The 12836-nt window shown below is 46.5% G+C and overlaps 1 protein-coding gene across 1 annotated transcript in view; it reads right to left on the bottom strand.

The window, feature by feature from the left end:
• Positions 1 to 12836, bottom strand: part of CFAP61 (cilia and flagella associated protein 61) — a 250115-nt gene that overhangs the window by 126126 nt on the left and 111153 nt on the right. Inside the window, 3 exon segments of the mRNA XM_010836599.1 lie at positions 7043 to 7158; positions 7691 to 7816; positions 8971 to 9187. Of these exon segments, the coding sequence (XP_010834901.1) occupies positions 7043 to 7158; positions 7691 to 7816; positions 8971 to 9187 (459 nt within the window).

Here is a 12836-nt window from a genome sequence, read left to right as displayed (position 1 = left end):
TCACCAACTCGATGGACATGGGTTTGAGTGAACTTCGGGAGTTGGTGATGGACAGGGAGGCCTGGTGTGCTGCAATTCATGGAGTTGTAAAGAGTCGGACACGACTGAGCGACTAAACTGAAGTTTATTCTCTTGAGAATTTTGTTAAATGAAAAAGTTGTATAGTTATTTGTTTGCACTTCCTAAAAAAATGATTTATAGAAAATATGTCAGGTATCATCTGTCTGAATGTTATTTGATTAAAGAAAGAGGACTTCAGGCTTAAAAACATTTGGTTTAAAACATTAGGTTTAAAAACATTTGCATTTAATATCCCAGAAGCAGACTGGAATCTACCCTTATTCTCATAGAAGCAACTTACAAATATTCAGCAAAGAGTTTCTATGACATAGAGTAATTTCCCCAGTGAGGAAAGCAACTCTGGGAAAAAACTGTCTGTATGAAGTCAATGTTCTAGCAAGAAGGCAAGTCTGACTTGTTGGTGGAGAAGGCAGTTGGATTCATGGAGTGATTCTGGGGATAGCAGGATAATCCATCCAGAATCCTGATGCCTGAAATTCTGCCATCAAAAATTTGATATAGACCTTAAGTCAACAATTTCAATCCAACAGACACATATTGAGCATCTCCCATGTGCCAAGCACTGGCCCCAGTGCTGGGGTAAGAGTGAGGCACGGCTCCTGTCATGAAGGAATTCTCATTAAGTCAGGAGACATGAGTAAACTAAGAAAACGCAGCATGTGTGATTAAAGGCAGTGTACCAGGAAGCTATGGCTGTGTAACAAACCAGTCCAAGATTGAGAGGATTAAAACAAGTGTTCATTGAACTCATGATAGGAGGGAAGTCAGGATGGTCTTCTTCGAGGAAATGACAGCTGAGCTTGATTTAGAAGGATCTTTCCCAGGTGATAGGCAAGAGAAAAAACAACTTTCCAGATGGGATGGCAGGGGGAGCCAGTGCAAGAATCTGGAAGAGTGAGGTATCCCACTGAAAAACAGATTAGGCTCTACACATGCATTTGCAGATGACGTCCTGAGAAGGGAGAGTGGACAAGGTAGGCAGACGCAGAGGGGACACACAGGGAGGAGCAGGGTCAGGAGAGCCTTTGGGCATTTCTGGGCACAGAGCACAAAGGGAAATTTCTGTTTCCCTGGGAATAAGCTATTTGCTTAGGTCAGGTCCCTGGCTATTTGCACTGCTAGTTCAGGTCTCCGGTTCATTTGCCAGGAAAATGGCAGCAGTGGGGAAAGAACTCATTTTCCTGAGAACTCCTGTCCAAGCGAGGGCTATTCTACAGATACAACTTTTCAATCTAGCTGTGTCCCCGCCATTTCTTTATTTTCATTCCTGGGTCTTTTCACACACTCCTGAAAGCAAACTAAAACTCAGGGCTCTGCTGTGCATGTCTGAGGTGTGCCTTCATGCACACATGTAGCCTTTCAATCAGGCTCTGTACTTCGAATACTGACATTCGACAGTATACCAGAGCTGCTCTGAAGAAATTAAGAACATTCTCTTTCATCTCGATGCAGACAATGGTGTGTATTCTTTTGCACGACTTGACATTTCTGTGCACTGAAATGAAAGGTTCACTCAACTTCTGAGAGCAACAAACAAGGGCTGTTGTGAAAAAATAAGCCTTTCTGAAAATTCCTATGGAGAACGCTAAGGCTAAAAATAAAGTTCAAAGGACCTTGATCAGAATCTATGGGCCAGCTTTTTGGTTCCAGGGAAGGATGTACAGTGGGGAATAAAACAAACCTTTTTTTTTTTTTTTTTGGACTACACTGTGAGGCATGTAGAATCTTAGTTTCCCCATCAGGGATTGAACCCACACCCTTGGCAGTGGAAGTGTGGAGTCCTAATCACTGAATCACCAGGGAAGTCTCAAACCCAGCTTATTTTTAAATTGAAATTAAAAGAGATCTGGATAGAGAGTGAAGCAGAAACTGCAACAGCAGGGAAGCTGGGCCACCATTAATGGGAATGGCCGGTGCTGAACAAAGATGCGAACACGTTAATAAAACGCGGAGGCTAACGTCAGTCATGCAGACATTTCACATCCGATCAGGGAAAGCAACAATGTTTGCTGTTCATTCCTGTGAAAAGAAGAGCTCACTGCACAGAAGACACTGGTACGGGAGATTTCTACTTCTTTGTTTCTCCTCACTCTTTGAATCCATGCCTGATGGTTTTGACAGTACTTTTGAGAGACACTAATTCCATGCTCTCGATGGAAATTTGTCCATCATAGTAAGATAGTAAGTATTCAAAATATCTGATGACAACACATACATACACAGACACACAGTAATAACAATCCTGCTGTAATTAATTAGCACAAAAGGCCAGGCCAGGCCTGGAGGGCTTAGAAGGGGAGCTGGCTTGCCACTCCTGTGGGAACCACCCTTGGGAAGGCAGGTGTCCCTGGCAGCACGTTTGAAGCTCCACAGATCAAATCAAGCAGGAGTCCTGGGGAAAATGTCCCCTTTTGCTCACTCTGCTGTGTATTCAGACACAAACTATAACCACCACCACCACCACAGCTAAAATTTCTCTTGGTGGGGTAGAGGGCAGAGGCCAGGGGATGCCGCTGTCATTACACCTGTGTGTGGCTCACATCACGCTTCAGTGCAGAGACAGGCCCAGAACTTTTCATCTGTCACGTGCACGTCAGCGGTAAACAGCCCCGGCGTTCGTGTTAATGACACCATCTGGCGGCTCCCATAACTGTGGAGCATTCAGCTTCCAAACACGATGTAATGGCAGCAACACATGAAACCCACTGACATTTACAGTAAGGAAATTTATTATCCGCCGTCGGTTTGTATAAATGTGTTTGCATGACTGCTGGGGCTATAAAATCATCACCTTTGCCAGGCAAGGGAAGGTGCAATAAATAATGGATTGTAAGCCATGCATGTACTACCAAATCATGAAACATTTATCACTCAGGCACAATAGCGTCTTAAGCAACAGTTACCACTTGAAAAATTAATGCCACTTTGGCGGGTTAAATGAAAACCATTTAGTCTAAGCTTTCATGATTTTTAATATGGTTTGTTATAGGATACAGGGATTTTTTTCTTAATTTTTATTTTTTAGTTGAGTATGATATATGCATGTAAATAACTCTTTTATAATAATTTTCTCTTGAGAAACAATCTGTCTAGGCTCTTTTGTTAAAAAAAATGCTTAAATATATAAACTGAAATGTTTTCTTGAAAAAGAAATTATTGTTAAAACCTTTTCAAAACTAGAAACAACAAAAGAGAGGTTCAGATGGCATTCTTCCCTTTCAAATCCTTAATGGATTGGACAGTTATGGCTGCAATTAAATCATTTTAACTTTGAATTAAGGAAACAAGTAAATATAAAGTCAAAACCAGCCAAATCCCACGAGGAGTCGAGCCACATTTGTCCCCATTACTTAGCCCTTTAAAATACTCTCCCCACAGGGTGCCCCGTAATTTTCTCCTTTTTGCTTATTATAAGGGTATCCACAGCTTTAAAAAAAAAAAATCCATGGAAATAACAATTCAAAATACAGATAGACTGGGCGATGGTGACTGGCTTTATGGAGGATTCATCAAGGACTACCATTGAATTCAAAGGAACAAAGAGAGACGTAGGTGGGACAAGTTACTTGTTTTCTTCCTGGACATGGGGTGGTGAGTGTGGGGAGCCCATGCCTGCCCTGACACAAGCCTCAGGCTGGGATGGAGGGTGGGAAATCCAGCCTGGACCAAGGCTCTGTCACGGGATGCTCCTAGGAAGATGGATTCTTGAAACATCATCATCTTGACATTTAAAAAGGAACACTTATCAGGAGGAAACAGAGAAAGCACTGTTTTAAAAAAAAAAAATTTAGGCAGATGTCAAGAAATGATGGAAGTAGAGATTTCTAGCTCAGTTTGTGAGTCAGGTTTAACTCCCTGGTGAGAGCTGTTGAGTAGTTTTAGGGTCTCAGACCCTCAGATTTGTCCTTCATTCTCCCCTGCCCCTCCAGGCACAGTGCCTGCCCAGGCAGGGGGAACATTTTGGTGGGGTTGGGGGTGGATGGAGGGTTCTCTGGAAGGCTCATCCCTGTAGGGGAGATGATGGGCTGCAAAGAGTCAGGAGGCCCCGGGGGAGTGCCCCATCACTGGATCAGTGGAAGGACAAGGATTTTCACACCTTCATCCCCAGGCTGACTGTCACCTCAATGGCTCCCAGAGCTGCCCCTCTGTGCGGCTTAGGACCAAAATCCCAGGTTTTGTCAAGATGAGTCATTGAGGATGGTTCCGTCGACTGCCTGGGAGAACCACCCGCCCTTTGGAGGACTTCAGAGCCCGGTCTGGGCAGACAGAGGGGGAGGGGGGCGGGGGACCGCTCGCCGTCCACTGCTGTCCTACGTGTCAGGAGAGGTGACTGTGTGTGTGAGGAAGCTGTCCACGTCCATCCACATGCCCGCGAGTCTCCACCGCACGACGGAACCTCTGCAGTTCGAGCCTATGGACACGAACCCCAGGCCCCCGGGACTGTATCCTACTATGACGTAACATGTATTGCTTGAATCTTGACATTCAGACAAAAGCACCAAGTCGGGGGTTCTTCTCGAGTGGAATCTGTATGCAGTAACCTGTGTGAACACCACATGCTCACCTGTCCTTCCATCTGTCAGTTGTTAATGTAAATATTTCCCAGAGTTCTGACTCTTACAGGATGTGTTCTGGAAAGAACTCTCCGGGCTCTCCCAGAGGCAGAGGATGGAGGGTCAAGGCCAACACGGCCTTGCTCTTTCCTTTCAAAGTGGTATCAGTGCCTCTAGGACCTGACTAATCGCTCTGCCTCTGCACACGTGTGTGTACATGCATGTGTGTGCATGTACATGTGTGTGTGTGAGGCAGTGCGTAGCATGGCAGAAACAGCTCTCCTGAGGGTATGACACAGGCTGACAGCCTGAATGCAACTGTGAAATGAAGGGAAAAAAAACAGCTAACAATAAAGAAAGAGAAACAAAAAGGAATTCAACAGATGCATGTCATTTTTCCTCTTCAGCGAGGATTAGTTTTTCTTGTTAATTATATCACCTATTCTTTCCTTATATTGATAATTACATAATTACATGAAACAGATGGGTGACAGAATGCTCCCAGATGGTGAGAACGTAAACAGGCTTACCAATCGCTTATTCTTGAGCATATTATAAAGAATTATTTAATAATACATAGATTTCTATACACATCTGTTAAATAGAGCCTTCAAAATAGCAGTGACTTTGTCATTCTTTTCTTACCCAGATAACAACACCCTCCAAGGAAGTTCAGGGGAGGCCAACTGCCATCCAGGTAAAATATTTAACCTTTTCCAAACATTTGGGCACATGAAATCCTGAATTCTTATCTGAGTCTATGGGTTTCCCCTGCCCCTTTTAAAAACACAAATAATCGTTTGAAGGGGAATTGCAATCCCATATAGCTCTAGTTCTGCTTTGAGCAAGCCGTGGAAGATTGCAAAGAAATGGGAAGGGAGGGGTTGTGTTTTAAGAATATAATTGGAAACATTTCCATTGTATCTGATGGACTTCTCGCATGAAATTCTTTTAAAATAACCATGAACTAGAAGTCAAAGCAACCCACTCCAGTACTCTTGCCTGGAAAATCCCATGGGCAGAGGAGCCTGGTAGGCTGCAGTCCATAGGGTCACTAAGAGTCAGACACAACTGAGCTACTTCACTTTCACTTTGCACTTTCACGCATTGGAGAAGGAAATGGCAACCCGCTCCAGTGCTCTTGCCTGGAGAATCCCAGGGACAGGGGAGCCTGGTGGTCTGCTGTCTATGGGGTCGCACAGAGTCGGACACGACTGAAGTGACTTAGCAGCAGTAGCAGAAGTCAAAGCATCAGTGCTGTGTCATCAGGAGTGTGTGCCCATGGGAAGGCTGGTTCTCATGGGGCCAAGGGCAGGCTCAGTGCTGGGTTGCATTCTGGTGGGTGAAAAGGAAGAAGGGAAACCTTCCGGACCCTCACACCACCGCTCTGGCCCATCAGATAAGGCGTGCATAGGATCCTGTCCACAAAGGGGCAGGGCTGACTCTGGGAAAGGCGTGTCCACATTGTGGTGTGCATCAGATTCAGGACAAAAAACATACCACCGCAGCATGTGATGGGTACAGAAGTGGGCTCAGGGTCTGTGCAGCTCCTGGGGAGAACCTGGACAGGGGAGGCGGGTAAAGAACAGAACTCAGAATCGAGCTGCAGTCACAAACTGTGCTGCTGGAGTTGACAGGGTGTAGACATGCTTGGAATTTGTGCACTTCTCTAGGGATGGTGATTGTAGCATGTGTTTGTGTGTGTGTGAGAGAGAGAGAGGTGGGGGATGGCAGAGGGATTGGTTGGTTCCTAAGCAGAATCCGAGAAAACGAGTTTGAAAGCGAACTATATGCTTCACCAATAAGAAGAGTTTCTAGACCATGGGTGTGTGTAGGGATTAATGTACTAATTCTTACAAGGAATTTAGAACAGTGCCTTTCATACATAAAGTGTGACAAATGTTAACTATTATCACATTTCTCCTGACTTTACTTGGTTGTTCTTACTTTTAGCATATTCTTTGTTTTGAAAAGAAATAGAATGAGACTAATTGAAAAGTCTCATTCAATTACACAGGGCTTTGTTAAGTTTTCTTTTGCAAAGACAATAATATCCAGAAAAAAAATTTTCATCCCCTCTCCCACTAGCACTAAACACAACTAGTTTTGTTTGTATATATTTCCTGTTTTTGTCCTATGTATACACATTTCTTTAAAGTTGAAATAAACCCATAAATAACGCAGACACACACACACATGCGCGCGCGCACACACACACACGCACAAAGATGCATTTGATTACTCAGGGCCTGGAGATTCTTTTGGAATCTGGGCTTGGCAGGAGGTATTCCCCATCTGCTCTCCAGTGGGGGCAAGTCCCCAGAGGGAAGGCCAGCTGGGAGAGAGAAGCCAGGCCATCTCTCCTGGAGCTCCAGGGAACTGGGTCTCAGCGTGGCTGCCCTGAGCACAGCCAAGAGCTCTGGGGCTCCAGGCAGCAAGCCGCAGAGCAGACAGCCCTCAGGGAGCAGGACATAGTGAGAGGGGAGGCGGTGGGGCACCCCCACCAGCAGTAAGGCACCTCCACCTGAGAGGGCAAGGGGGTGGAGCACCAAGGACAGGGGCAGGTTCAAGCCCCGCCACCCAAACTCCTTCCACCACTGGCACTTGCTCCCACCTTTGGGGTGAGTCAGATCACTGGGGGTGTGAATTTGTCTGTGTGTCTGTCTGTAGCCTCCGACCTACCAACCCAGAGTAACCAGTGGGTGGGGAAGGAGGTTGTCTAGTACCAGGTTGTCAACAGTACATAATTCCATGGGACACTCTCAGACCATCTCTGTGACCTGCTCACAAACTGTCACTTGTGAAAGATAATAATACCTGGCTCACTTTTTAAAATCAGCCATCATCTTGGGTTTCACAGAGGTACCACCCCAAGGTGATATTGAAGTGCTTTCGGCCAGCAGAGCTTCACTATGGTGACCAGAAAGTGTTGCCTGAGGCTGGCACCTTTCGGTTAAATACAAAAACTACCATAAAACCCTCAATTATAACAACTGCCATGGTGATCGTTTCAATGCACTGAACTATACTTTAAAACAAAACAAAACAAACAGAACCTGGGACATGATTGAAGAGTGCCAGGCAGGACAAGGGGGTGGCGTGCAACTCTTGGTTGCCGCCTTGGGTCCCCAGCGCCTGGATGGTGGGAGCCAGCAACACACTGGCTGAGACGTGTTTGATATCTGCAACAAGACCGCCATAAAAAACCTTTATGGCTCCTACACTTCTGCCATACCTTATTTATTCTTTTATTTTCCTGTTTTTCAGGCATGCTTTCTGTTTTCTTCTTGCCTGTTAAGTTGGTTTCTATGGAGATCATGACATCAGTAATCCTGACTACGCTTAGTGGTCTTGGGGCAACATACGGAGTAAAGGTTTTTATTCTTCCTGAAAGAGGGTCAGCCCCAGACGACAGCAGCAGCCTGAGGTCTGAGGACTCCAAGCTGCTTCTCTGACGGGGTGGGGGGCGGGGGAGGAGAGCACATGGTGGGGATGGCAGACCAGCCCCCCCCAACCCCCCACTCCACCCCCAGGCCACCAGAGCCAGGCCTCCAGACACAGGCACTTCAGTTTCCAAGGCTCATTTAATCCTTTGCCTCCGTGCACACAAATGCCATTTTCCCCTCAGATTCAGTGAGTGTGTAAATAATGATGAATAAACTCGGAAGGCTTTATGAAAATCACTAAAATGTGGAAGACTTTTAATCCACCTGAGCTCAGTTTGAATGTAAAACCTCTCTAGGTCCTCAGTCTGTTTGTTTTTTTTCCCCCTAGCCTCTCACATCTTCAAGAGAGCATATCCTACTTTTTTATCAACCAGAATTGATTAACAAGATGTACCATCCCAAAGCTCTCACATAAGACTAAAAGTTAGACTTCTGATACTTTCTAGTACCGACATCTATTGACATAAAATGACTTCAGAACAAATGGTGTTGTGTTTTTATCATTACTCCGGGGGCCAGAGGGAGCGGCCAGCCCCGCGAGGCCTGCTGGGTCTGCAGGCCAAGTGCACATCACTGTCATCGTCGTAGTCGGCACTGTTTTATATTAACAGATGCGATTCATTCCTGCCAAGTCCCCGTTGACTCCTGGCCCTCCCGACCCCTCAGGCAGCAGCCAGGGACACCAGCCGTTGGGCAGACATGCCTTTTCATTTCCAGGCAGAGAGCAGGTTGAGAGACTTTTGAGTCTCACAAGAGCCTGACTTTTGAGTCCCCCCAAAATCAGAGTTGATGTTTCAAACAACAGATTTCAGAAGAACACGTGGTGATGGCAGTCTGCTGTCTCAGAGAAGGTAAGTTGGAGGGACAGAGGGAGAGAAACGCAGCCCAGCCTCTCCTCCCCCCGGGTAGGGCCATAAAGCCGAGGGACCAAGCAGGATTCATCCCCACAGGGTTCTGGAAAGCATAGGGGTAGGCAGGCCTGTGCCTCACAGGGTCGCCCAGCCCCCTGGGCTGAGAAGGTGGAGTGGTTGAGGGTGGCACCAGGGCAGGAAAGAGGATGAGGCTGTCCAGGAGCTTCCCAAAGCACAGGATGGCGAGGGGGAGGGACTGTCAGAGATAAAACATGAGAGAGGGCAGAGAGAGAGGGCTCATGTTCCAGCAAACTTGAGGCCTGATCCGAAGAGATCTTGAGGCTGTGAAGAGGGCCCCCACCTTGAGCCCTGAGGGCTGCTTGGGAGCCTGGGTACCAAAAGAGGGATGGCTGAAGGAAGGCTGAATCTCTGAAAAATGAGCAGATGCCTGTGAGGATGGAACATTTCACAATGGGCTCCATTTAAACGTTAAATGGCTAAATGTGCCTGGAGTTGGTGGAGGTTCCTTGTCCTCCTAGCAGGTGGAATGAAGGCTCCAAGCAGAGATTCAGCTGAGTTAGAGGCTAATGGGGAAATGGAAGGCTGCTGGCTATTTGCAGACCTGATTATCTGCTTAAGAATCTACATCTCACTGCGGTACATATATATAACAGAATATTACTCAGCCATAAAAAAGAATAAAATAATGTCATATGCAGCTATGTGGATGGACTCAAGAGACTGTCATACTAAGCAAAGTCAGTCAGACAGAGAAAGACAAATCAGTTCAGTTCAGTGGCTCAGTCGTGTCCAACTCTTTGTGACCCCATGGAATGCAGCATGCCGGGCTTCCCTGTCCATCACCAACTCTTGGAGCTTGCTCAAACTCATGTCCATCAAGTCAGTGATGCCATCCAACCATCTCATCCTCTGTTGCCCTCTTGTCCGTCTGCCTTCAGTCTTTCCCAGCATCTGCATCTTTTCCAATGAGTTGGCTCTTCACATTAGGTGGTCAAAGTATTGGAGCTTCAGTTTCAGCATCAGTCCTTCCAATGAATATTCAGGACTGATTTCTTTTAGGATTGACTGGTTTGATCTCCTTGCTGTCCAAGGAACTCTCAAGAGTCTTCTCCAACACCACAGTTCAAAAGCATAAATTCTTTGGCACTTAGCTTTCTTTATAGTCCAACTCTCGTCCATACATGACTACTGGAAAAACCATAGCTTTGACTAGATGGACCTTTGTCAGTAAAGTCAGAGGAAGACAGATAACATATGACATCACCTATGTGTGGAAATGAAAATATGGGAAAAATGAACCTACCTATGAAACAGAAACAGATGCACATGCACGGAGAACAGCCGAGAGGGAAGGGTTGGGGAGGGATGAAGTAGGAGTTTGGGATTAGCAGCTAACAAACAATTATGTGGAGAATGGATAAACAACAAGGGCCTACTGTACAGCACAGGGAACTATACTCACTATCCTGTGATAAACCATAATGGAAAAGAAAAAAATTTTTAAATCTACATCTTACAATAAAAGAGAGAGTCCCTCACGCCAGCAGTTTACACACTGCAAGGAGAAATCATCTTTTAAAGTAGGGAATCGCAAGCTTGCTTTCTCAGATCCTAAATCGGCTTGCTTTTTGTTCAAAGACATGGTAGCTTTACCTTTGACCTAGAGAATCATTGCTAGGAATTTATGGAAATAAAATCACGATGAATGTACTCAGAAATAACAAGGATGGGCGTGGTGGCCTTGTTTATAATGACAGACATTTGGAGAGGACATTAGGGACCTAGCTATACGCAGCAGTGCTGGCTCCCGGGTCTGGCATCCCTGCATCCCAGCACCTAACCTGGCAGCTGCCCGGCCTGGAGAAGTGGATGTCACAAAGGACACGTGAGGCGGGAAGACAAAGGCTGCTGCGTTCCACCGGAGCTGCGCTCGTGGAAATGTGGAAGCAGGTGGGCAAGCACTGGTTAAGTGACTTTTAAACCCCTCATTCACAACCAAGACACAAAAGCATCAGAAGAATGGAGAGAAGGGGATTTTTCTGGAAATTTCCTCAATGAGAACTGTTGATGTGCTCTGGGGCGCATGCCACTCCAGCCCCAGGAGGAGGGGCAGGGGTGCCTCATCCTTTAAGTTACAAGACAAGGGTTTGGGAGCCTCAGGCTCTTGAGTGAGTCCCCACGGCTAGTGGACATGGTGCAGTGGTGTGTGGTTCCCACCCAAGGAATCTGATGACATCAACAGGCCGGCCAGTGACTGGGCGACCGAGAGGGAAGGTGCTGGCCACATGTGCTGACCAGACAGCCTGAGCTCTTATCAGAGGTCCTTGCCGTAGGACCATCTCCAGGGCAACCCCGACTCGGGCTGCAGAGTTGGAGGGTGTGTCCTTGAATTATGGGATGCAGTCCCGAGCAGAGGGACAGGGATCTCTGAAGAACTGGACCCTTGAGAAGAGGTGTCAGGCACACAGGGCAGGAGTTACCTTCTGACACACGCCTATTGCCCTAACTGTTCCTCCCCACCTTGGTCCCCATTCCAGAAGGACTGGAAACATAGCTAAATAAGAATAAGAAATGAATAGGCTTTTTTTTCCCCCCAAAAAGCTAAATACTAATAAACAAAATAGATGCTCAGTCACTGGAGGGCATGGTGACTTAGAAGGAGCGAGGAGGCTCCCAACCCTCCTTCACCAGTTACAGGTTTCAGTGGAGGGGTGGAGTGGGAGGACGCAGAGGAAGGAAGGAATAAACTCTAATCTTTGGATGAAAATGGAATTTGAGTTTTGATTATTACCTGAAATGACATTGGACAATTTACAGAATTAAAAGCATGTTTTGTGGATTTGGAATGACCCACTTGGTGCAGTTGGTAAAGAATCCGCCTGCCAATGCAGGAGACACAAGAGATGTGGGTTCATTCTCTGGGTGGGGAAGATCCTCTGGAGAAGGAAATAGTACCCCACTCCAGTATTCTTGCTGGAGAATCCCATGGACAGAGGAACCTGGCAGGCTACTAGTCCACGGGGGTCGCAAAGAGTCAGACATGACTGAGTACACGTACACACACAACTGTAACTACCTGAAATTGACGAGAAAAGCCCCGGGACTTGCTCACTGTCTGTCTGAGTGCAGGGAAAGCTGGCCTCGGCGATCATATTCCCAGGATGATGGGGGCAGAAATCGTTATTATTCCCACAAGTCCCACTGGCTCAGTGTTCAGGCATATAATCAAATGGCTCGTAACCTCAGTTCCCCAGTGCAAGATGGAGAAAACACTACACAAACTACTGTGAGAATGTTGCAGGCTAAGGCACACAGGCACAGGACGCAGAGCCTGGCCCAGAGGATGGTGCGGCCATCCAAATGCCACTCTAGAATACCCAGGGACACAGAAAGTTGTTCACAACCTCAGAAGTGAAAGTGCATATTTCAGAACACTGCGTGCAGATGACCCCATATTTAATCCCATGTGGCTTTTTTCACAGAAAATAATCTAGAAGTAAAAACCAAAACATTAAGTAAGGTAACCTATAGATAGAAGATTCAGGCTTCATCCATGTTCTCTTTCTATCATCTCTCTTTTCCCCTAAAATTTCTACCATCACCATGCACTGCTTTTGTAACCGCATACATATATTTTAATCAAGGAGGAGGATGCAACTTCCCTGGGTAGGGGGAGGGCATCTGCAGCTCTAATTGTCCCCTTTGTCATTTTACATCCTCAGCTCCATTAAAATCCACAAAGCAAAGCTTCTTACTGGCGGGCTTTCCTCCCCGAAGGCGATTCTGAAGAAGCCACTTAGCTGTAAAGGCCAGCTCCGGCCTGGGAGCTCAGGTCCACCAGGGACCCTTGCTTGGCAGGAGGTGTACAGAGCGCTGCAGCCAGC

This window comes from Bison bison, unplaced genomic scaffold (assembly GCF_000754665.1).
Source record: "Bison bison bison isolate TAMUID 2011002044 unplaced genomic scaffold, Bison_UMD1.0 scf7180017864063, whole genome shotgun sequence".
Classification (NCBI taxonomy): domain Eukaryota; kingdom Metazoa; phylum Chordata; class Mammalia; order Artiodactyla; family Bovidae; genus Bison; species Bison bison.
Note: the sequence above shows the minus strand (reverse complement) of the source record. Positions and strands in the feature narration are given on the sequence as shown.